Source organism: Phascolarctos cinereus, unplaced genomic scaffold (assembly GCF_003287225.1).
Source record: "Phascolarctos cinereus isolate Bilbo 61053 unplaced genomic scaffold, phaCin_HiC Scaffold_1;HRSCAF=81, whole genome shotgun sequence".
NCBI lineage: Eukaryota > Metazoa > Chordata > Mammalia > Diprotodontia > Phascolarctidae > Phascolarctos > Phascolarctos cinereus.
In genome coordinates this window covers 105,795,237-105,821,260 of record NW_027555514.1, presented here as the reverse complement: position 1 = coordinate 105,821,260, position 26,024 = coordinate 105,795,237, and the positions used below count along the sequence as shown (strand labels likewise).

General features: G+C 40.2%; 1 protein-coding gene across 2 annotated transcripts in view; it reads right to left on the bottom strand.

Moving 5' to 3' along the window:
* The window catches only part of CREB3L2 (cAMP responsive element binding protein 3 like 2), a 163,875-nt gene that overhangs the window by 9,043 nt on the left and 128,808 nt on the right, over positions 1-26,024 (bottom strand). For both annotated transcript variants that reach the window (XM_020998061.2, XM_020998060.2), the window contains exons 6-8: positions 22,901-23,047; positions 18,823-18,881; positions 16,125-16,193 (exon numbers count right to left, since the gene is read on the bottom strand). In XM_020998061.2, coding sequence (XP_020853720.1) covers positions 16,125-16,193; positions 18,823-18,881; positions 22,901-23,047 — 275 coding nt within the window. The remainder of the gene's footprint in view (positions 1-16,124; positions 16,194-18,822; positions 18,882-22,900; positions 23,048-26,024) is intronic.

The window sequence follows — 26,024 nt, the reverse complement described above, 5'->3', positions numbered from 1 at the left end:
ATATTCACTGGACTGAATTGAGTAAGGTCCCTCCCATAAAGCACTCTAGCATGTATTTTTAATGTGGTAAAGGAACTGTTCCTTCATACCTGCAAAGCACATAAGAGAGAAGTAGATAGGCAGTGACAAAGACATGCCTAGCAGTCCATCACATGAGTGATGCAGAAATCAAAGACACTTTTTTGGATCATGATGATACATGTGAAGATGCTATGCATTTTCTGAAGGGAAGGAAAATTGCTTGGGAGAAAGCTTCTCCAGCCTGACTCATTAATGAATTTTGATGAAAGACAGGCATGTTGCAGTGTTCTAGAGATCATTCACTCTTTTCTTTCTGAGAAAGGGTCAAACGAACAAAATATAATGGGTATCAGGGGCTTTTCAAGAAATCAAGCACCAGGGTCATTTCTGAGGTCAGTATCCATCATTATTTATTTGTTGGCAGCAATTTTCAAAACATAAAGATAACTGTACCCTGAACCCAGAAGACACAGGCTCTTGTCTTCTGGAAGCTTCTAATTTAGCCCTGCTGAGATAAATACATTCACAAAAGAAGTTCCCATTTCATGTAAAAGTGAGAATCACAGAATTATCAATTTATGGCTAGAAGAGACCCCAGAAGCCATGTATTTTAGCCCCCTCATTTTACAGATGAGGAACCTAGACCTCAGAGAAAGCTAAATGACTTGTCCAAGGTCATAGAGACAGTAGGTGGCAGGACTAGAATTTGCAAGGAGCCCTCCTGATTCCAAATGCAGCACTCTTTCCTCTGTCCATACTGAGGAATAACTTGTCTTAGAATATGCTGTTTGTCCCTGTCTGTCAGAAATGGTGCCATTGAACAAACTGGCCAGTGGAAATAAAATTCTAATGATGCTGTCCATCAACAAGGCTGAGTTGAAACTTGTAGGAACACATATAATTGATCAAAAATGTATTAATTATTTTTACAACATGCCCTGGAAACATGAGGTAGCATGGCATAGTAGATAAAGAGGACCTGGGTTTAAGCCTCACCTCTAACAATACTCTATTGGTGACCCTGGACTTAACCTCTCAGTGTTTCAGGCAACTGTTTAAAGACTTCGAGTCACCAAGGAGATGCTGATCTACAGAGTTGAGAAATTCCTACACTGAAATCATAGGGCTGGACCAAAGGTCCTCAAAATATTAACTGGTTTTACATGTTCCTATAATGTTTCCTATATACAATATATTCCTATAACGTTATGTTTAGATGTTCCTTCTTAACTTGGGCCTCACAAACTTGTTTTTCAAATATTCATAACTGTATTTCAATATATTTGGTTTCCTTGATAATGTTATTTATCTAAAAACCTTCTGAGAAGTGTTCCATAAACTTCACCAGATCACAGAAGAGTTCATGACCCTAAAAAAGATTAAGAATCTTTGCCCGTAGTGCTTCAGAGCCAGGAAACGCATACATCGAAATGGAAACAAACAACACTTGACTCTGGCCGTGATCTGGAATAGGACTCAATAGCACCAGGAGAGGCTCAGTTTTCTCACCTGAGGAATGAGGGAATTGAACTAGACCAGGGGTGGGAAACCTATGGCCTCAAAGTCACAGATCTCCCCACCCCTGGACTAGATGATATGTCTGGTTCCTGCCAATTCTAACATTCCATGGTCTATGATATTAATCAACCCTAAATAATACAAATGCTAACCATTAATTTCCCTAAATCCAATTACATAACCAAAATATTGACGATAATATGATAACCTCAACATTAAATAATACAGCTATAAAGAGAACTGACATTAACAATAACATAATGAGAGTTTCATATGCATGGTAACCTTGTTAATCCATCCCCAGTAGGAAATGCACTTTAAGTTGTTCTAGAAGCGCAGATGACTCACCCTTGTCCCACCACCCATTGTGACTAAGGACATACATTATTGAGGTCCCTACACGTAGCTAAGGGTATGTATGAGCCAGGTTAAGCAGTCCATATGAGAACCAGAAACTTCAGCATTAGCAGGGTACGCTCAACCAACTCGAGTCTACTCGCCCAAGAACAACCACCTAAACACCAGGTAAGAATACCCCACTGATGACAACCCAAATCCTCCACTACAATCCTTGTCTGATTTCATAAAATAGAACTGATCTTAGGCACTGCAAGGCTAGAGGCATCATGGCAAAGTGGAATAAGAACCATTTTAGGAGACAAGAGGATTTGAACTCAAGTCCTGCCTGTGACATAAACTAGCCATGATTGACAAACTATGTTTGACCAAAAACAAATCATTTAATCTTTCACTGCTACAACAGTGTTTTAACAGGTCAAACTGAGACACGTTAAAGACCTTAGCTTAAAAAGGCCAAGGTCTCCCACTGCATCCAGGGCCATCTCCAGTTATCCTGATCTACCTCTTGCCACTAGACCCAGATGGCTTTGGAGGAGAAAGTGAAGCTGGTGACTTTGCACAGCCCTCCCTCACTGAAATCCATTTCACTTGAATGTTATGGCATCACCTCCCTGATGTCATGGTCCTCTTCAAAAAGGACAAACAACAACAACAATAAACCCTCTAAGACTACAGATTGTTCAGTTGTTTTTCAGTCATGTTCAACTCTTCATGACACCATTTAGGGTTTTCTTGGCAAAGAGACTGGAGTGGTTTGCCATTTCCTTCTCAAGCTCATTCTACAGATGAGGAAACTGAGGCTAACAGGGTTAAGTGAGTTGCCCAGGGTCACGTAGCTAGTACATGTCTGAGACCAGATTTGAACTATGAAAGATGTGTCTTCCTGACTCTAGACCTGGCACTCTATCGACTGTACCATCTAGCTGCCCCACAAGACTCTAAATGATGGACAAAACTGTTAATTTGCAACGGTAAAGGGAGTTTCTATCTAGAGAGTTGCCTACACTGAGGAAGCCACAGGCCCAGACAAAAATACATCAAAACAAAACAAAAACATAATCTAGGGGGGAGCTAGGTGGTGCAGTGGATAGAACACTGGCCTTGGAGTCAGGAGGACCTGAGTTCAAATCTGGCCTCAAACACACTCACTAGCTGTGTGACCCTGGGCAAGTCACTTAACCCCACTGCCTAGCAAAAAAAACAGAAAACAAAACAAAACAAAAATATAATCCAGTATGGCATTAGAGGAAAAGCTCTACCACGGCCTACCTAGAAAGGTTTTTAGTAGGAGTCTAGTAATAAATTTGAGTCTCCCCTATAAGGATTTTCTTAGCTAAATTCAAAGAAGCTTGTCACCAGAAGATTGTCTAGTAAGTGACTTATTTTTTTACCCTAGCAAGTCATGAAGCCATTTACCAAGTCATGTAATCTACTTTGGTGAAAGAAATACCCAAACTGATGAAATCATGGTATCTTCTGAAGTACTGAACTATAATGACTAAATACCGCTATCCAATTTACTCATACTCATGTTAATAATTAACACCATGTGAGAACTAATTTTCTAAGAAACCTCAAAGGATGTTCAAGATATAGGGTAGTAGAAAACACACTCATGCTTCAATATTTCCATGTACCCCAAACCAAATCAACATGGTATTTCCTCCAATACTGCAAAAGTTGCAACCCATTCATACCTTCCCCTCCGGTTGTAACTGTGATCCAAATCTCCCCCAAAATTCATTACAAAAGATCTATCCAACTGGTTAGAGATCTTCCTTTAGGTCTTTAGAAACTGAACTCAAGGCTGCCCAACTCTTACTTTTGCTAAATGATTAGCCCATTTCCTTTTCCAATTATACATTTCAGGGACCCTATCTAGGACCAAATTCTTATGCATATGGCTCTGTCTTAATGGAGCCATCAGCTCTGTTATTTGTAGAGAGAAGTGATTAATAAATGTTTGCTGAATTGAATTGAATGTCTGGCCATTAAAAAAGCTTCCCATCCATTAAGGGAGAGGTGCTGACCATATACCTTAAGTAGGTGTGGGATGATATGATTGTTTTGGTGATCCAGCTAGGGCAGACTGATACTCTGAGGTCAGCCTGCCTGGAAGCCATCAGAGGAAATGAACAAAATTATTTTTAAGAGTAAAGGGATCAAAAGCCAATTGTATGGCAAACCCAATGGTGCATTTAAAGCTCAATATATACTTATTCTTCTTTATTATCATATTGTTAATAATCAGCAATTATTACTAATTGAGGTTTAATGAATTCATGGACTTCCAGGAGCATGGTCTTATTTCAGCATAATCAACACCCTCTGAACAATTCCAGCACACATTTTTTCAAACATATTTTCCACAATTAATTAAGGAGGTATGTCCAGCACTCTGTGGAAAAAATGGATGTTGTCCCATGGTGAGGTACAAAAATAAATAAATAAGTAGCTTTCTTCTTTAAGTCCTTACAGAAGAGCAGTCATAGCCAGCTGCCATTCTGGCTCAAAATAATGTATTATCCAACATCTTGGGAGACACTTCAAAATAGATTTAGTAAAACATTCAAAATTAGACTAAATTGTGAGATTTAATCCTATAATAAGATACACAGTACAGAACTTGATATGTTTTTCCTGTCATAGTTTGAGAAATCACGAAGAACATTGGGCAATGGTTACTTCTTCTACTGTATCAGCAGTCTTTATTTATCAAATACAGTAAATATGATTATTTATTTAAATCAAGGTCCCAAGAGACACTGAGTCTGGGAAAGGGAAATTTGGGTGGACTCAAGAAAAAGAAAAAGAAGGAAACATGAAGAAAAGGAGAAGGAGAACTTAGAACTGAGCTGAAGGATAGGAAAGAGAAAAAAGTTAGTGAAATAAGAGAAAGGAAGTTGGGTGCAGCTACCAATTTACTCCAAGAAAGTTTGTCACAAAAGCTACTAGCAAGAAGAACAAAGGACTAAGGTCTTGATTCCAGAAGGTACAGAAAACTCGAAGAATTTTTGCATAGGATATGTGATGTTTGCTTCTCTTCCATAGCCAAGTAATCATTATCGATGCTCAGGGAGCAGTCTAGACTCCACCTTGGAAGAGAAAACAAAGGGACTCAAAGAACACATCTCTATTTTCCAGGGAATTGGGGATAAGAGAGTGTTCCTTTAAAAGAAAGAAAAATCACAGAAGAAAGGTTTCAATGTAAACACAAAGAAGAATAAGGATCTGAAAAGAGAATGTCAGGATGTGAGACAGTGGAAGAAAGTGACAAAGGGGAGAAAGGGAAGAAAAAGGATTGCTGAGCAATAGGAGCTAAACAACAGATGGAGGCTCTTCCAGAAGGGGATGGAGCTGGACCATTCTAAGGAGGCAGCTGCTTGTCCTTCAAATAGTAGATCCATAGGCGCCTTCATGTAAAGTATCATCCAGAAAAGGTCAAAGGAAAAAGGGATGGGCAGGAAGGGTTGGTGCTTGCAGAGAATGCGGCAGCTAATTTTTTGAGTTGATATTAATTAATAGAAAATTGCTAAGGATTCAATGAAGGAATTAGAAATGTTTACCCTGTAGAACAGAAGACTTGGGAGAGGGCGCAGGGGTATGAGGGGCAATCACAAGAGCTCATTTCAAATGTATGAAATGTTATCATGTGAAAGAGGAATTAGATATGTTCCATTTGGCCCCAGAGGGCAGAAGTGTCAAAGAGGCAGATTTTAGCTTGGTTTAAGGAAAAATTCCCTAATAACCAGAGCTAAAAAAAAAAGTGGAGTATGACACCTTAAAAGGTGATGGGTTCTTCCCCACTAGAGGTCTTCAGGTAAAAAAAAAAAGGATGATTATTTGTCAGGTATATCATACAGGGGGTTCTTATTACAGAATAGGTTAGACTAGATGGGCTATGAAGTCCTTGTCAACTCTGAGATTCTCTGATTCTATGAAACCCTCAAGTCACGATGGGGAAATTATACCAGTAGCCTTCTAATTACAAATTAGAAGTTCTAATCATTCAGTATTATTAAAGATCTATGATCTCGAGAATTAGAAAAAGCAGAGTGGTATGGCACAAAGTCAACCTCACAGCCAGGAAGACCTGAGTTCGAGCCTCCTGCCTCTGACTCATACCTGACTCTGAGCAAATCACTTGGTCTCAGTGCTCTTGACAACTCTCAAAAACTATCAACACTACCAAAAGGGACACTGGCAGATAGACTTTCCCCAACAAGGAGTTCCCTATACTAATCACAGATCCAATCTCTATCACCATCAGAGCTCTCTAAGGCTCCATTAAACATGGCATTTTACAAAGAATGCTCACTCCAACTAAACCCTCTCAACTGTCAGTATTCACTCCATCTGAGGAAAATCATTTGATAAATGATGACTTGTAAAGGTCTCCCCCAAAGCTACATGTGTAGTCTGTCACCCCCCTGCCCCCAAGCAGAAACCTCCTCTGCAACACGTCCAACAAGTCATCTAGCTTCAGCTTCCCTAATCCAGCAGTGGGGAACTCTCAATCTCCCTAGCTCATCTGATTTTTGGATGGCTCTAACTGTTAGAAAGTTTTCTTAAGTGAGGAGTAGAAATCTGCCTCCCGCGACAACGGCTACCAATATGTCCTAAATTCTTTCCCTTAATTCTCTGGTGACAAATGGAGCAAGTCTAATCTCTATTCCACAGAACAGTTCTTCAAATATTGGAAAGCTAGCTATTGTGCCCAGAACCCAATTCTTCTCCAGATTAAAGATTCCTCAGTCCCTCCCTTTTTTTCTTATATGGCATGTTTTTTTAGTTCCTTTGCCTCCTCTGATCTGACTCTAGCTTGTCAATATCTTTCACCAAAAAGGAATACTGACAACACATTTACTTGTCTTGTTTAGAATTAATTACTCATGGGACAATGGTCTTCAAGTAGAAAGCACAGACATAATCTTCCCTTTGTAGATATAAATATCACCCATATAGACCCTCCACAGCTGGAGATCTGTGTATTTTGCAATTAACAAAGGGTAAAGAGACATGAAAACGCTGACATTTCTGCTGAGAGCCACAGAATTTCTTGCTTTCCCACCAGATTACACTCTGTGATGACTATCTCCTCTCTGGGGAATTCATTCTAGTACCTAACAACCCTCCAAGTCAAACACATTCTCACCCAAAGGTCCACAATTTACTGTCTATTCTCTAAGGAAGAGGTAAAACTAGGGAGCCGAGAGACGAGAAAGCTGGGGGACAAGATATGAGGTTAGAAGGGTATAGCCAAAGATAGCCATCAATATTTATCAATGTGTACAGAACCCCTAGGGCTGTGGGAGTCAGAGAAAAAAGAAGAATATACAATCTGATAGAGGATACTAGACCTTATACAGGATGAGCAGCATAAAAATACATATAAAGCATGTGCAAACTGATCAGCAGTATGGTGCTACAAAAATAGGAAATTAAAGGAAGGTTAAGGAAATGGCTTGATTATTGCCCAGAGGATAAAAAGAAGAGGGAAGGAAGGGTAGGGGGAGGAATTAAATTACTGACATTTACATTGTGCTTTAAGATTTACAAAAGGTTGGGGCACCTAGGTGGCACACAGGCCCTGGATTCAGGAGGAACTGATTTCAAATCCGGCCTCAGACACATAACACTAGCTGCGTGACCGTGGGCAAGTCACTTAACCCCATTGCCTAACCAAAAAAAAAAAAAGATTTACAAAAGGCTTCATATAACATTATCCTTTTGAATCTCACAACAACCCTGTAAGATACTTAAAAAGTATTATTATCCCCATATGTAAAAAAAGGGGAAACTGAGGCTCAGAGGGGTTATGTGACTTGCCCATAATCATAGTTTAGTAAGTGTCTAAGGCATAGAATCACAGAATTTGAGAACTGGAAGGAAACTCAGAGACTATCTAGTCTAAGCCACATAAAAAGGAGTACTTATAAGAGGTCCTCCAACCCTTTCCTTGAAGACTTCCAAAGAGGAGAAATTCACCGCCTCTCTCAGCATTCTGCTTTTGGGTAGTTCACATTGTAAGAAAGTTTTTCTTTTGACACCAAGTCTAAACTGGCCTCTTTACAACGAACTCCCACCTATTGCTCCCGGTTCGGCCCTCTGAGGCCAAACAAAATTTCTCCTGTACTCGTTAGCCTGCCAAACACCTGAAGACAGCTATCATGTTCCCTCTGAATCTTTTCTCCAGGATAAACATGGCCTGCACTTTCAATTGTTCCTCATAGGTCATGAATTCAAAGCCCTTCACCATTCTGGTTTTGCTCTGTGGACACTCTCCTGCTTAGCAACATCCTTCCCAAATCATGTTGCCCAGGATTGAGCACAGTACTCCAAATGAAGTCTGACAGAAGGAGAGTATAGAGGAAACCGCCTCTCTTTTCCTGGAAACTCTGCCCCTCCTAGTGCTGCCCAAGATTGCATTAATTTTTTCAGTTGTCACATCATATTGCTGATTCATCTTGGGCTTACAGTTCACTAAAACCCCTGACTGTTTTCAGAACAAATGCTATCTATTCATTCCTCCCCCATTAAGACTTTTTGGTACCCAAGTCCAAGATTTTACATTTATCCTTATTGAATTTCACAGATTTCAGCCTGATACCCTACCCTATCAAGATTCTTTAGAATAGTGACTTCATTATCCAGCATATTACCAGTATATATTACCAGATTTGTGCCATCTGTAAGTTTGATGAGCATACCATTTATGCCTTTATCCAAGTCATCAATAAAAGTGTTAACTAGACCTCCTGTCATGACGACATTAAACCATTAACAATTAACTGTGGTCATCCAAACTGTTCTGCAGCTGACTGATTTTATTATCATCTAATCCAGAAGTGTCAAACACTAGGCTCAAGCCAAATTAAAATATAATTGGGAAATATTTAGCAAAATAAATAAAAATACAATTGAACATAGATAATGTTAATATGTGGGGTTTTTTTCTAAGTTAATATGTAGCCTCCAGGGATCCTTATGTATGGTTTTGTGCCCCTTCCCCTCCATTTGAGTTTGAGACGACTATTGCAACCCATGTTTCTCCATCTTCTCCACAAGAATGAGATACTTTACCAAAGGCCTCGCTAAAATCTAGGTAAACTCCATCCATAGCACTCCCTTCATCTACTAGGTCAATAATCCTGAGAAATTCAAACAGAAATAAGGTTAGAAGACTGATGAAGGCAGACTGGCTTCCCATCCTTTCATGAATTTTCCCACAAATTCAAGTCAAGCTCACTGATATATGGTTGGCAGACTCAGTTCTCTTTCCGTTTTTGGAAAATCAGGTCAACATTTGCCCTCCCTCAGTCTTGTGGTATCTCTCACTTTCCATGATCTTTCAAATATTTACTAACAACACCTCTACCAACACATCTGCTAGTTCTTTCAGGACCTGAGGACTTAGTTCTCCTGGTTGAGGTGACTTGAATTCCTTAAGTGCAGGTAGTGTGCTTTCTAACCATCTCCATTCCTATCTTGGGTATCAACTCCTATTAGTTACTTTCTGTTGTGTCATTTCCAGTGTAAAGATTATTCTTCTTTGCAGAGAAAACAGAAGCAAAATGAGAAAGTCTTTGTGACTTTGAGTAGAGCCCGCTGTTCATTATATTACACTGGAAAGGACAAGAGGAATCCAGCTACAGTTGCAGAAACTCCAAAGAGAGAAGGGACCTTTGGCATCATTTAATTTGACCCAGTCATTTTTATAGATGAAGAAACCAATGTCTAGGGAAGGTAAGCACTTCACTAACGATCACAAAATCAAGTTCGTGGGGCAGTAGGGACTAGAACCCAGGTCTCCCACTGACTCTCTGGCCCATGACTGTTCTCTCAGATCAACATGGACTTGCTAAAAAGAGGCACTGAAGCCTGTGCTTGGTTCCAGTCAACCTCCTCTTTGGGACCCCCTCGAGGCAGAGACAGCTCTACACCCCTTGCCAGCAGGAAGCTGTTTCAGAAGCCGAGACCTTCGTCCCTTACCCCAAATGAATTTGGGTCCCATTTGTTTAAGGGGGGAATGATGAGGATGGGATCTGGGTCCCAGAAAGGAAAAACCCTGGACTTTCCCATATGGCCAAATCTCTGGCATTTGCCTGAGGCTATAATCTCATCAACTGGACTTTCATTGTGGCTACATCCAATCTCCCAATTCTGATACTCTTAACCTAACCTAGCCACCCCTATGGCCCCTTGGTCATTCCCCACCCTTAATCCTAGCTAGGCTCCATTCTCCCTTGGCCACAAGGTTCAGGTCCCAGATGTTCTGTTCATCCCAGCTTACTAGCCACTCCCATTCAGATCTTCCTTAGACCCCTCCTCCAGTCACCCCAAACTACTTGGCCACTCCTGGGTCCCTCCCCAGTCTTTCTGCATACAAGGTCCACCTTGTCTCCATTAAGATGCTCAGATTCTTAAAATCTAGCCAATAGCTCACTAACATTCAGACTCCTTAAGAGTCTGCCTAACATGATGGAAGTTCTAATAAACCTTGTCTTTGGCTGAAAAAAAAATAAAAAGAGGCACTGAAATTATATTTTGAGTAGGGAGAATGGCGTGGGCAAAGGTACAAAGGCAAAACTAAGCAAATAATATTTGTTTCTGACAACAAATCAAGAAGCTAGGAAAGGTTATTGGCTCTAGAAAAACTTCAAAGCAGACTATACGATGGGGGATACATTGGGAAGAATGGTAGTGTAGAAGGAATAGATGAATCAATTTTCAAGTAATTGGAGAATGGGAGAGTAGAAGAGATAACACATGGTTCTGTAGATTTAGATCTAGAGGGGAATTTAGAGATCAAGTACAATCCCCTCATTGTAGAAATGAGGAGACTGAGGCCTAGATCAGTAAAATGACTTGCCTGAGCCTATGACCATAAAAGAGTCAGGCTTTGAATCCAGGGCCTCTGATGCCAAATCTGATGCCCCTTCCACTACATCATACTGAGTTCAGAGAAGCATGATGAAATGGTGAGAAAAGGCCTCTATTGGCAATCAGGAAAATGAAGATCTAGTCCTGGCTCAGCTACTAATTAGGCTGTGGAACTTTGGGAGAGTCATTGTACCTCTCAGGCTTGGCTTCTCCAACTTTTAAAATAAGCTGGTCAGACTGGACTCCCTAGATAATCGCCCTTCCAGGGCTTACATTTTGAGCTGATGAGTCAGATCTGGAGGGAGCTGACTGTTCAGATCCCCGCCACACAGGGAAATGGGAGCAGATCAAGACACATAGGTAGAGAGCCAATGAAGATAATAGAAGAAAGAAGTAAAAAAAGTAGAAGAAATTGGCCAGCTGGCATGCATAAAAAAGGAAGGGAGGAGGCAGAGGAAGAGGAATAGAAAGAAAGGGAGAAAATGAGAATAGAAAAAGGAACCTCTCACAGGAAGGAGGTTGTTTTAAAAAGAGAATGGGAGGCAGGGGGACCTCGAGGATGGAGAAGACGAGTCTCTGAACTAAGAGTTTATAGGATTGTATGACTCAAGGCAGGACAGGAGTAGAAACCAAGCTCAGACCCTGCCAACATAATGTTAGGAGAAAATGCACAGTCTTCAAGAAGGGGGAGGGGGACCTGGGGAACCACCTCACTCCCATCTTACACATTTCCTGATGACATTCAATTAGCAGATCACCTCAGCAGAAGAGGCGTGAATGTGATTTCACACTGTCTCTGCAGAGGGAAGCTCCTCTGGGGCCTAGAACAGAGGGGTTAGAAATCTCCCTCCTCTCCCCTTCCCCTTCTCCTCCTCTTCACTCATCTTCTTCCAGTTTCTGGCACTGTCCACATGCCTTGAGCTTAACTGGGAAGTTTGCTTTTACCTGGGCATGAACAAACATGCTCAGTGGCTGCTGGGCCCAACACAACACACTGGGAAAATGGTTGGCTTAGGATTCTCAACATGGATTTTCAACTTGAGGGTGAGGTACTTGGCAGGTTTCATTGCTCACTGGACCCTGAAAGCCCTGGTCTCACTTTTGGCCTATTCCCAAACCCATTATGTAGAACAATGACCCACAGACCTCACCCACCTCTTATTTCCCTGCCTCTCCTCCCCCCCCCACCCCCTTACCATCTCTCTTCCTCTCCCCTTCTCTCTTATGAACACACTAGATGGGATGAGAGGAAGGAACCAAGCATGTATTAAGCACCTGCTCTTTGCTAGGCACTGTGGTAAACACTTTATAAATATTATCTCATTTGATTCTCAACAACTTGGAAGGTGGGTGCTATTATTATCCCCATTTCACAGTTGAGGAACTAAGTGGCTTGTCCAGGTGCATAAAAGTAGTAAGCATCAGAGGCAGGATTTGCATCCACATTTTCCTGCATTAGGAGTTGAAAATGAAATTAGTTACCAATGAAATCACAGGTGGGACAGCGCCTCAACCCTCCTTTAAAAAAAAACTCTTTGAGATGGGTGACCTCCACTTAGCCACTAACATGTTTGAGGCACTGTTTATCAGGATAGGTAAGTTTCACGTGGGAAGCGATTAAGAAAAGTCTGGTGCTTGGGGAAATAGCTGAGGAGGAAAGCCTGGAGTGGGACCACTGTGGGATATAGGTTATTTGGGAACCAGGCATTTGAGGTAGAAGGCACTCAGAGTAAGGGGAGAAACGTCAACAAAGGAGACAGAGAAGCTCCAGGGGGAAAAAAGTCCTTATTTCTCACTTCTGCCCAAAGTTGACCCTGATTTCATATACTTAAGAGAATCCTCTGGTGCTGAGAGAAGGCCACATACAATCAGTTTAGGAATATAGATGAAAAAACAAGACCCAGACATTCTTGGGTTGTGCAAGATTATGTGAGTCAGTAACAAAGTCAGAAGGAAAATCTAAATTGACTGCCTGTCCAAAACTCTAGTTACAACCCCCAGATCATAATCGCCAAGAAAAGTAATACTTTCCCATTAATTGTGCTTCTATCTGAACTAATATCTCATTATAGGATATAACGCTAACTCGTAGGATCGTGTATTTACAGCTGGAAGATTGTGTGTTTAGGCCTTAGTGTCCTACTTCACAAATGAGGACACTGAGGATCAGAGGTTAAGTGATTTGCCCAGCCAGAGTCACACAGGTAGTTAAGAGGCAGAACTCACATTCAAACTCAGGTTCTTCAATTCCACATCCAGTCTTCTTGCCACCACATCATTCTGCTTTGGAAGACAAGGCAAGAAGAGTGCTCCCTAATAAAGCGTGGCTCTGGATATGACATCAGTCAAATTAGCTTCCCCTATACAGTAATAACATGCAGTAATAGCCTGAGAAGATGGAATCACTGCCTAGGATAGAGATGCTGCTCCTCTTCTGTCCTATGGGCCAGTTCTACCACATCATGGTGGTTGTATGGATGAACGTAGAGAAGCTGAAAGAGTCTTGGGTCAGAGGAACATAGATTTAGAGCAGGAAGGGGATTCAGAGGTCATCAAGTCAAAAATGGAGCCTCAGAGAGGTAGTCCAGGGTCACACAGTTAGTTAATGGCTGAGGCAGGATTTGAATTCAAATCTTCTTGACCCCAAACCCAGAACCAACCTAGCTGCCTCCTTGACTTTAAGTCAGAAGATTTGGGTGCAAATGCTTGCTTGCCCACTTTGACTAATTCAGGAAATTTATTGAAGAGCCTCAGTGACCTCATCCATAATGTGGATTTTTTAAGGAGAGAACGATTTTTGTATTTGCTATCTTCCAATGCTACTATGAGAAAAGTTCTATGTAACCTTCAAAGTGCTACATAAATATGAGTTATTATTACAAAGGCAGCATAGCACAATGGTTAGAGAGTAGACCTCACATCCAGGAAGACCTGAGTTCAAGTCTCATCTCTGTGACCATGGTGGGTCGATTAACCTTGAAGTGCTCTAGGCAGTTCTTTAAGACTAAATTGTAGCAAAGGCTCTCTATCAGTGTTAGTGGAAGGCGTTTCCTCACTGGGAGTTCCATTATAAGCTCCTTGAGAGTAAGGACCATCTTTTGCTTTTCTTTGTATCCCCAGTGCTTAGCATAGTGCTAGGTGGGTACACAGTTGGTGCTTAAAAATACTTATTGACTGATTGACTGTACCAGCGAAATCTCAGGTTCAATCCCTTTCCCTATTCCTATTATTAATTATGACTATTACCTATGTAATCCCAGGCAAGTCTCAACCTCTCTGTTTCTTCACTTGTAATAGAAGGAGGTTATGTAAGGAAGTTGTGCTATGTAGTCCTTACAGGTGTCTTCCACCTCCAAGTCCTGTGATCTTATGTCTGAAACTATGTCACTTGGACAGAGATTCAGGCAAAAAGCAACCTCCTTAACCCTGGGTGACAGTGCATAACTCATAGCTTCATTCCTTCTGCCCCCATGTGGCAGGAGGGATGACTGAACAATGGCACTTAGCAGTGATAAAAATGCAGAGCAAATTCCAGAATCCTTTTTTTTTTAAATAAACCTTTCCCTTTTCTATACTGGACTTCTCTCACAGAAGAACAATTTGGCCCGTTTGTTAAAACTATATCCTTGGGAAGGAGAGGGAGGCAAAGAGAAGGAGGGAGGGAGGGAGAGAGGGAGACAGACAGACAGACAGACAGACAGACAGATAAGGACCTGGATAACTGAAATTAGAAGACAAAAGACCTGTCCCCTTTCTTCCAAGTGATAGCAAGAGTAGGGGAAAAATTAAGGAGAGAACACAAGGTCATAGATTTTGAGCTAGAAGAAACCTTCGTGATTATCATGTTCCACCCTTTGTTTTTTAAAGCCAAGGAAACTGAGACCCAGAAAGCTTGCCCAAGTTCATTAGCATTTATACAATACAGCTAGGTGGCATAGTAGACAGAGTGCTGGACTTGGAGCCAAACACTTACTAACGAGCTGTGTGACCCTAGACAAAGTCACTAAATCTCTCTCAACCTCAGTTTCTTCATCTGTAAAATGGGGATGATAATAATAACACCTATTTTATAGGATTGTTGTAATGATTAGGGGAAGGGAATAACCATTTATATAGTGCCTACTATGTGTCAGGCACCATGCTAAGTGTGCTAAGTGCTAAGATATTATCTCATTTGATCCTCAAAAAAACTGTGAGATAGGGGCTATTATTATCCTCATTTTAAATTTGAGAAAACTGAGGCAAACAGAAGTTCAGTGACTTGCCCAGGGTCATGTAGTTAGTCAGTGTTTGAGGCTGGGTTTGATTAAGTGAGATATTTGTAAAGCACTTTGTACACCTTAAAGCACCACATACAGGTTAGTTATTATTACAATATAGGCTTACAAAGAGTTGGATATGCCTTATCTCATTTGATCACAATTCTATTGCCATAGAGTGCAAGTATTATTCCCATTTTAAACATAAGGAAACCAAGGCACAGAGGGGCTAAATGATGCCCAGGGTCAGCTGTAGTAAGTGACAAAAATGAAATTCCAACTCCAGTTTTCTGACTCCAAATCCAATGATTCTTTTTTTTTTTTTTAACACAGCAGCTGATAGGTTCATCGGTTCATTCATTCAACAAACATTTCTTATCTGCCATGTGCATGGTACTATGCCAGGTATCAAGTTATAAAAGGATAAGAGTTTTTCTTGCTTTTGACCACAGTACAGCATTTAAAGAAAAACTGCCAACCTAAAAACTGTTTTCTTTTTTTCTAATATGATTTTGTCACCATAAGCTATTTAATAGCAACTTTGTCTCTTAGGAACTAAGAAACTCAGCCTCTACTTAGAATGTGCTAAATCAATGGTAAAGGGATAGATAATGAATGGAAACTCATAACTATTCTTTAAAATGGCTACATTTAGGAGCTCAAAGAAAACTATCCCCAGAAACAATAAAAGTTCTTTCCCGCTTCATTAGTAGAGTGTCCTATTACAAAAGTTGAGCTATAGTGAGATGACTAGTGCCACATTCCCCACTCATGAACTCCAAAGTCATTAAAGGAAATCCAAGTTGCCTCCATTTTTTTTCCATGCTTTTTATTCATAAGTCTTCATGCCCAAGCTCCTGTGGTTGCCTCTGATAAGGAGCTTAGCCAGGTTTTGTCTCTGCTGCTCTGACTTGGAGGTCTTGAGGACCAAATGACAGGCAGATAACAGTCTTGACTTTCTTTTTCCTACTGTATTCCCAAGTAAGATCTCTGTCTTTCCTTTTCATTATTAGCCCTATTCTCTTTTTCCTACTCACCTTCTACCTGGTAGATAACTCCACTATACCTTTAGCTGCCTCTTACCTGTTAGTATTCTCCAGGACTTCCACCTTCTTCCTCAACTCCATGTTCTCATTTGAACAAGACTCTACCCTGCAGAAGAGAAGGGGGAAGAAAGTCAAGAATAGTCATTACAGAGAAAATCAAGCCTAGTTGTCATGTCTATTAAGAAGGAAGGGCATCCGCTTGCTCCTACTTGACCAGTGAGATAGCTTGGTCAGATTCAAAAATGGGGAGGGGTGAATGAGTATACCTCTGATCAAAGCAAGAATACTGGTAGAATGCATTGAAGGCATAATGTATCACAGAGCACTGAGATCTAAAGCATAAAAGAAATACACACTCTCTCAAAGAAACTGGAAAAAGGCATTCACATATAGCTGAGACCCATACTTAAGTAGGGAAGACATAATGAAGGGGATAAGGCAGCCCATTATTAAACTAATAGCACCTAAACTGGCCAATGGGAAGACTAACTTTATTTTTTCTAAAATCATACCCTAAAAAGTATTTCACGGTTTAAAAAAAAAGATTTGATATTTTTTTTGGTTTTGCATTAGTCATTTCCTAAAATACTCTTCTCACTGAACCCTAACCTATATTATAGAAGAAAAAAAATTTTGAAGTAAAAGCAAGCAAACTGGAGATCACATCTGACACAGTACATTCAACATTCTGCATCTATAGTTCTCCACCTTTCACAGAGGGAAGTGAATGCGTTTCATCATCTGTTCTCCAATATTGGTCATTACAATGAATCAGAATTCAATTCCTTTTCAGTATTTCTTCATCATGTACATAGTTCTCCTGGTTCTCCTTACTTCACTCTTCATCAGTTCATATAAGTCATCTCGTGCTTCTCTGAATTCCCTATATTTATCATTTCCTATAGTTCAGTAACATTACACAACATTCATAAACCACAATACATTCAGTCTTCCTCATTTTGACAGGAGCCCAACATTGTTCTCAATTTTTGTTACTATAGAAAAGTGCTGTTATAAGTATTTTTGCATATATGTGATCTTGAATTGAGCTGAATGGTAGGATTGCTGGGTCAAATAATATGAATGGTTTAGTGGCTCTTCTTGCATAATTGTTTACCTAAATGTTTGGACAAAATCATAGCTCCATCAACAGTGTATTAATGTGCTTCAGGAATGCCAATTTTTAACAGGAATACCAAGAACCAACCAGGATCAACAGAACCATTCCCATTTCTAGGACTATGTAATGGCTCCTTTCCAGGATCTGGAGCACAACCTTCAGTTTATCTAATTCACTAAAGAAATAACTCTTTAGGGACAATGGAGACTAGATGCTATTTCTTATTTTTTCTTGTCTTCAATGTAACAAACATCAAAAAAAGAGAGAATGCTTACATATGCAAAGTAGAACAAAAAAAAAGATAATTTATATGTGAAACTGTCGGTATCTGTTATGCATTAACTTATTTACTCTAGCCCTGCCCCCCCACCTTACCACATAGATATTACCTAATTTTCACAAGAGGAAAGCATATTAATGATATTTTACCAACGCCCACTCACCCAGAGTAAGCACTTAGAGAGTAAGAACATTAAGAATGATGTTGTCACTTTATGAGCTAATCTCCAATTTCCCTGCTAGCTATAGCACCTCTAACATTCTGCGAGTCCATATGTGATGATGGTGCAGATGGGGTCAGGTAAAATAATGACCTTATACAGCCAACGTGAAGGAATTTTAAATGGTCCACCTTCTTTTCCAGCTATGTATCATTCTGAAGACATTGATGCTGTTTCTTTCCACAATTTTTGTTTGGCAATACACTGTGGCCTTCTCATACCCATTATGCAACTTTCAGTGTCCTTTCAGTGATCGTCAGCTATAATTCTTCAGAGACTACAGTATTCATGACTCACCATTATACAGCATTACCAGAATGGTGCTATTAAAAAGATGGACCCTTGTTTCAGGGAGAAATGAGGTCACTGAAAGCAATGATTCTTTAAAGAAAAAAAGAAAGATCTAACTCGCTTGTTCAAATTTGGACTTACCTTATTGCCCCTACACAGCACCAATCCAAGACATAGGTACTGATAGACCAAAAGAAGATGAGCCAATTATGTGGTCAGAATGAAGGCTAACTAGCTGATGGCCCATTTGCTCCTCTCCTACCCATTCCATGTCATGAGAACTAGAGGAAGGGTCCCAGTACTGAGTGGAGTGGCTATGGAGGGCAGATAGGAAGATAAGAACATAAATAATACAAGGTGAGAGGGCATGGATGGGTTATGATCACACTTACTAGTGGAAGCACCTAAACTGATGAGTTCAATAAATCAGCAAACATATATTACGTGCCTGCCATGTGCCAAACATTGGGGCTTACATTCCAACTGGGGAGACCATTTATCAATTGGACTAAAGAAATACAGGCTTTTGTGACTTTTTTTTTTCTTGCTTGTTGAGAAGGAAGGTTTCAAGGACTTGGAGAGACTTGGTTAGAAGAAGCATGAAGGGAAAACTTGACTGCATTTCTGCTTCTTGCCTGACTAGTTTTTTGCTTCCTCTCCTAACTACCACTAGGCGTCAGGCAAAGCATAGCTAACCATCCAAGAAGCTTCAAAGGCACAGCAATGGGTGACTTGGCATAGGGGAAGACAAACCTAAAGTGCAGGCTTCCTTCCCATCCCAATCACTGCTGGTGAGAACACCTATTTTGTCAGAGTAGACTTACTTTTTCTCTAAGCTGTCCATATATTCTTTCTTCTTTCTCCTACTTTCCTGGGCAGAAATCTAAGACAGAACAAGAAAAAAAAACACAAAATACATGCATAGGTTTCAGAATCCATGACCAAATCAATACTATACATGGGAGATGGTTATATGTCATAAGCAAGGAGATTATTCGAAGCTCTCAACTCAATATCACGCTTCGGTAGCTACTGTCTGTCTCCACTGACTCGCCCCTAACCCATTTCTCACATTATCATTCTTTTTCCCAGCTCTCAGGAGGATATAATAGTTAAAATGCTTGATTTGGAGTCAAGAAGACCTGGGCTTAGCTCCTTCTCCTGGCAGTCATTACCAAAGCATCCAGTCCAAACCCCTTAGCTTCATAGCTGAGGAAACTCAGGTTCAAATGAAATGATTTGTCCAAAGTCACACTTGCCCTAAGTAAAAGAGGTGAGATTCCAACTTAGGTCCTATGAGCTCAGTGCTCTTTCCACTGTACCACCATGCTCTTGAGCCAAGGTGCTTCCCTATAATTTCCACCCGTTGGGCTTATACAGCTGTGTCTTATCTTAATCCTCCAAGCACCTAGTGTAGTATCTATACACAGTAGGTATTAAATAAATGATTGTTGAACTGGTCTTGTTCTGTCTTCTACAGTACCAAAATTATATCCTTTCAGACATGAGAATGCAATTATCATTTCTTTTCTTGGATTACTCTTTTCTGGGTTAAGAATGGCCAAGTTCTTAATTGTTCCTCAAATTACATGGTTTTCAGACTAACAATTATAGTTGTTTTCCTCTGCCCATTCTAGTTCATTAATGTCCCTTTTTAAATGACACATACAAAATTATACCTGGCTCTACAGGTGTGAGCTGATTAGCACAGAAGTATTTTGTCTTCCTGTGATCTGGATACTAGACTTCTGTCAATGTCGACTAAGATTACGTTAACATTTTAGGATCACTATTAGTTGATATCAAGCTTGCGGGAAACTGAAACCTCCAGAATTCTTTTCATATACATGTCAGGTCTCTTTATCCTGTGTTTGTACAATTGCTTTTGTTTAGCCTAAATTTTGCCTAAATTCACATCTTTACATTATTTACATAATTTATACTATTTCTGCTAAACCCCATTGTGTTGGCTTTGGCCAAGCATTCTAGACTGTTGATATCTTTATTCTATGAATCCCGAGTTAATAGGTTATCACTGTTATCATTTTTTTAAATTTTCATTTAAAAATTTGGTGTTTAAATAAATATTTGTTGAAAGAATGCATGGATATTTTATGTCCTTACCCAGGCCACTGGTTAAATGATTAGTTACAGGGTCTTGTGATATTCTAGTGGAAAATAGGAATCTCCCTCCAGGTTGACGCAGTACCAATAAACAACACACTATAAGTATGGTTATCCAACTGGCTGCAAACCCACTTATCAATATTATCAGACTTCCCACATTTGGTCATTTGTCCACAAAGATTTTATAAGCAACTTGTTCAAATAAGTTACTGAAATGAAGATGCCTATAACATTTCTAGCCCAACAAATTTATCAATGAGAGTCAGTGAGATGGACTGAATAGAAGGCTGGTCTTGAAGCCAGGCAGACCTGGATTAAAGCTCTGCTTGTGACACTGTGTGACCCCCCCAAGGACAATTCACCTCTCTGTCCAGGAAATTAAAACAATAAGTTATATACAAGTTGTTGATCTGCCTCACTAGGGAATTTCCACAATATGTTATCCCGCATTGATGAATGTACATGTGTGATGCTGTATTTCTCCCCATTCTTCCCACCCAGCTGCCCCACCCCCAAACCCCACTTATCAATAAATTATGAGGTTAGGTTGAAATGACTTGTTCTTATTAACTCCATGTTACCTTCTTTTGTAACTACTCATGGTATTTACAATTTACAATACTCATAGTATTGCTTACTAAACCATTTAGGAATTTAGCTGGGTTAATATCCGACTGCTTAGGCTGCAGTTTTTAAAATCTACCTTTTTCTCTTCATTAAAAAATCAACACAATACTTCCCCACCATCTATTCTTCATCATTTCTCAAAAATTACAGACAATGGTTCTGACGCCGTTTTGGGGTTCCTCTAAGATTCCTTTGGGCCTGAAGATCTGAAATAACTTCAACTAGCTAGGTGTTCCTTTTGACTATTTCCTCTTCTATCCTGGGCTATAATTCTCTCTTTATAACACATGTCCTAAGCTTTCCAAATTCAAGGCCATTATCTTTGCTTAAGCTTACTCATTAAACTTTTTCCTTAGCAGCCAAGTTTAATGACATTTTTATATGCTGGCATTTAACACAGACAGGCTTTTGTTGATGGGACTCAAAGTTATTAAAATCCTACATAAAAATAAAACATTTAAAATCCACATTTAAACATAAGGATATTTAAGAAGAACAATGAAGTGAGTTATTATAGAGGCCTAAAATTTTAAATTTATATACCACTGAGCTTTTATAGCCATGTGAATGAGTATGGAGATTGTGTGTTTATGTTGTATGTGTACTCTGGTAATGAGTTTCAAACTAGAGAGTGAGACCTACCTTAAATCCTTCACCCTTAACCCATGAAAAGCTATTTCGAAACTCTTTGGCCCTATTCCACATGAAGCAACTCCTGGCTAAAGAAGCTTTGCATCCTGCTTTCCCCTTTTCAATCCTCTTTCTTTCCCATTCCTCCAGAAGATGCTCTCTACCATCCCCTCCGATATTGCCAACTTCTCTCTAGCAATGCTAGGGGAGAAGAGCCAATGAAGGATGCTATTCTCAGCCTCCTCTTAATCCCCTTCTCCTAACCATGTCTTTCTTTTCCTCCTTCCTTCCTCTGTCTTCTCCCTTTGCAGTTTCTCTTCTGTCTATGCTTTTTCCTTCATGGGCACTACTGAATCTCACGAGGAGCCCTCAGTGACAAAAAGCTTTCTGAGGTCAAGTCAAGATGTGGGATGGAGTATGAATGAAGAAAAGACTATCGGAGAGTGATCATAGAGAGTGATGACTTTGCTCCCAATGAAATTACCCCAGGAAGGAGTAATGGGACCATCCAGGTCAAGTGTTAGCCTGACTAGCCAAAGTGGGAAGCTGGTGACCCAGTCATGGAATTACAGAATTTAAGAGCTGGAAGGGAGCTCAGTGGCCATCTAGCCTAGCCCCCAAACAAAAGCAACCCTCATTATAACACACTCAACCTCTGCTGCAAGTCCTCCAAGGAATGGGAACTTACCACCTCTCTACTTTGGGATGCTCTAACAGGTGGGCAGTTTTTCTCAACAATAAGCCTAAATCAGCCTCTTTGCAGTTTCCACCTATGCTCTTGGTTCTGCCTTCTTGGGACCAAGAAGGATGAGTCTAAATCTTCTTCCATAGGAAGATATTGGAAGAAAGTTTTAGACACTTGAAGAAAGCTATCATGTTCCCCTTAAGTCTTCCTTTCTCCAGCCTAGTCCAGTTCCTTTAATCGACTTCATGGGACAAACTCAAGGCCCTTTAAGATCTTGGCTGCCCTCAACTGGACATTTTCTAGTTTATTGATGTCCATAAGCTGTGGTAGCCTGAACTAAATGCAAACTCCAGATGAAGTCTGACAAGCATAGAATATGGTGGAATTATCGTCTCCCTGTTCCCAGAAGCTACATCCCTCCTAATGAAGCCCAAGTTTGGATTAGCTTTTTTGGCTGCCACATTACACTGCTGACACACTGAAGTTTGCAGTTCACTAAGACCCCTAGATCCTTTTCAGAATAAATGCCACCCTTACATGCCCCCTCATCATATATTGGTGGAACTGATTTTTTGTATACGAATCCAAGACTACATTTATCCCTATTTTATTTCTTCTATTTAGATTCAGCCCAACAGTCAGGGCTTCTCGATAGTGACTCTGCCCTCCAGCGTGTTAGCTATCTCTCCCAAGCAGTTTGAAATTCCTCTAATTATGTATATTATTATATCAGAAAGGGGAAGATAGAAAAGACCTATTCTGTCCCATATATACAGATGTCTTAGTGCCCACAGAGCCATATTCCTGGTGCCACCCTGAACCCAGGACCTCACCTTGTTCTTGATTTTCCTCCTGATTTTCTTCAGGGCTTTTTCCTCTGCTTTTGTCAAGGGCAGTTTGGTGGGGATAGGGTACCCCTCAGCAATCAGTGTCCTCTTCTCCTCCTCTGTCAGGATCAGGGGTCCTGACCCCTGGAGTTTCTGTGTAGGCCCAAGGACAAAAAGGAGGTAAAGAAAAATCACTGAGCATACAAAATCATGTCCTTGAAATAGCAAAGGAAATGATGGATGATGCCATTAGACTGTAAATTTCTCAAGAGCAGGAAGTGGTTTTCTTTTTCTTTTACTGTGTATCCCAGCATTTAGTACATACAATGCCTGGAGTGTAATAAGTGCTTAATAAATACTTGTTAACTTAACTTAAAGGAGATTCTAAAAATAGAACAGACCCTTATTTGTGTTCAGTGGGTACAGTGACTGTACTTGCATGGAAGAGGGGGCTTGGACCTCCTTCCTCACTTAAGGTGTCTTCTAGGATTCAATGCATGGAATAATGACATTATTTTGCACTGATTTATCTTATGTTTACCAACAGACAGAAGCCAATCCAGCCCAGTTCTAGTCTGTGGGTATTAAAGTTGGAGGGTACCAGCACTTTGTACATATCACATACTTAATTGAACCTTTGTTGAACTGAACTGAAGGAATATTTAGTGACCACTGTGGAAAAACAAATGATCAGCTCTTTCCTGTGGCTGACATGTGAATGTGCAGCTAGTAGTGTGATAGGCAGGAGAAAACTGAAGACATGTGAGAAACCAACCACCAGAGAGGAAAGAAGTTAAGGCCTTAAGTCCCCCACAGTCTATGTGATCAGCATGGGACTACAATCATTTCTCGCTCTGCTAGAGAATCAACCCACCACCCAGCTTTCCCGGAGGTGCTTGTCTAAGGGACTGAATGAGATCATTTGTTTCCCTGTCCCTGATAAGTAACAGAAGAGCACTGGGGATTTGAAGTCTGAAGAGCAGGCTCTGAATTCCAGCTCTACCCTTTATTTCCTGGGGTGACCCTGGAGAAAACATTTAACTTCACTGGGCTTCAGTTCCTTTACCTATAAAAACAGGAGGTTGGACAAAATGATCTCTAATGGCCCCTTCCAACTACAAAAACATATGATTTTATGAATCTTTCCCCCAAAAGGACAAAATTAAAATACAAAAAGTAAAGGACTGGAATCCCATGCAGAGCCAGAATTCCTAGTGATTATCAAGACCTTGGACAAATAAAAGTTTCAGTTGAAACTTCTTTTACAAAAATATCTTTTTTGATGGGGGCCGGGAGGAAGGAGGAGAGAAGATGGGGTGGGAAGAGGAGGGTTGAAATGGTAGCGTAGTAACCTGGCAAGGACGTTGGACCAGAAGTTTAAAGACCCAACACAAGTCACTTACTTTCTCTGAACCTGTTTCCTTATCTATACATGGGACAATAACATCCACCCTGCTTTACAATGCCGTTGCTATGTAAATCAAATAAAATAATGGGTGTGCAAGTGTGCTGGAAACCATAATGCTCTACACAATGCAAGGGAGGAGTTTATTGAATTTTTCCAAATGCATCTTTACAAGATGAATTTAGCAAGTGTTCTGCTACTTCCAGAGTAGCATTATCCTGAGGAATAGTTTCTGGACTTGTAATAGGCATCTCAAGTTTAATACTTCCAGAAATATTAGGCAAGAAGTGTTCTGTAGAATCTGTTTTCAGCAGAATACAAATAGGCTATGCAAGAGTGAGAGAATTACATCCTGTATTATTGTGTCTACACAGCAAAATGAAGTTAGAGCTCTGTCCTGGGCCCCCTTCTTTTCTCTTCTCCCTCCCCACTACTTCTCTTGGTGATCTCAACAGTTCTCATGGATTTACTTGCATCTGTGTGCTGATAATCACATCTAACTTTCCTGCTCTAACCTTTCTATTCACCTCCAATCTCATAACTCCATTTGCCTTTCAGACAAGATGTCCCACACAGACATTTTAAACTCAACATGTCCAAAAGTGAAACCCTCCCCACCTCCTACTTTACCCATTACTCTTCAAGGCCTACCCTCCCAGTCCTTCAGGGTCACAACCTAGGAGTTATCCTCAACACCTCATTATCTCTCATCCTCCATATCCAATCTGTTGTCAAGGCCTGTCAATTTTACTTCTGCAACATCTTTCCAATATACTCACTTGTCTTTTCTGACACTGAAGCCTTCATCACCTTCTGCCTCAATTATTTCAATAGCTTGCTGGTGAAGTGGCCTGCCTCAACTCTCTCCCCACTCCAATCCATCCTCCATTCAGCCACTAAAGTGACAAGACATTCTATCTCTCAGCATTTCTCTGGTTATTGTCCATGCCTGGAACTCTCTCTTGCTTTCGATCTGACTGCTGACCTCCCTGGCTTCCTTTAAGTCCAAACTAAAATCCAACCTTCTACAGGAAGCCTTCTCCAAACTCTCTTAATTCTAGTGTCTTCTCTCTGTTAATTATTTCCTATTTATCCAATATGCAGTTTACATTGCATATATTTGTTTGCACATTGTCTCCTCTATTAAATTGTAAGCTACTTGAGGGCAGAGACTGTCTTTTCCCTTTTTTTGTATCCCCAGCACTTAGCACAATGCCTGACACATAGTTGGCAGTTAATAAATGCTTTTTGATAATTCTGACTTTATCCCATTTAACTTAAGAAAATAAAACAAGCTGCACTGTTAAGATTCAGCATGTGGTGATATTGAGGCAGCTGTTATTTTTAAAAAATGCTTGATGAGTATTTTTGTAAATAAAATCGTGATTTAATTTATCTCCTCTTGACCATTATAGATATATTGTGTTTTCCCGAGATTTAATTTTAGGATTTTGCAGAGTTTCATTTTGTGCAATAAGTTTTCATCACATATACATTATTTTTGTAATCCAGAAGCTTGAAATGTGTATTTGGAATGTGTACTGCATAATTTTATCAATAAAGATGATAGATAATTTTTTTTAAAAAATACTTTTTGATTGAGTGATTGAGTTAGCTTGTAGCATAATCAAATATGTGGTTTAGTAAAGTGTTTTTAAAAATTAAAAAAAATCACTTTTTGAGGTAGCTAGGAGGCACAGTGGATAGCTCTCTGGCCTTGGAGTC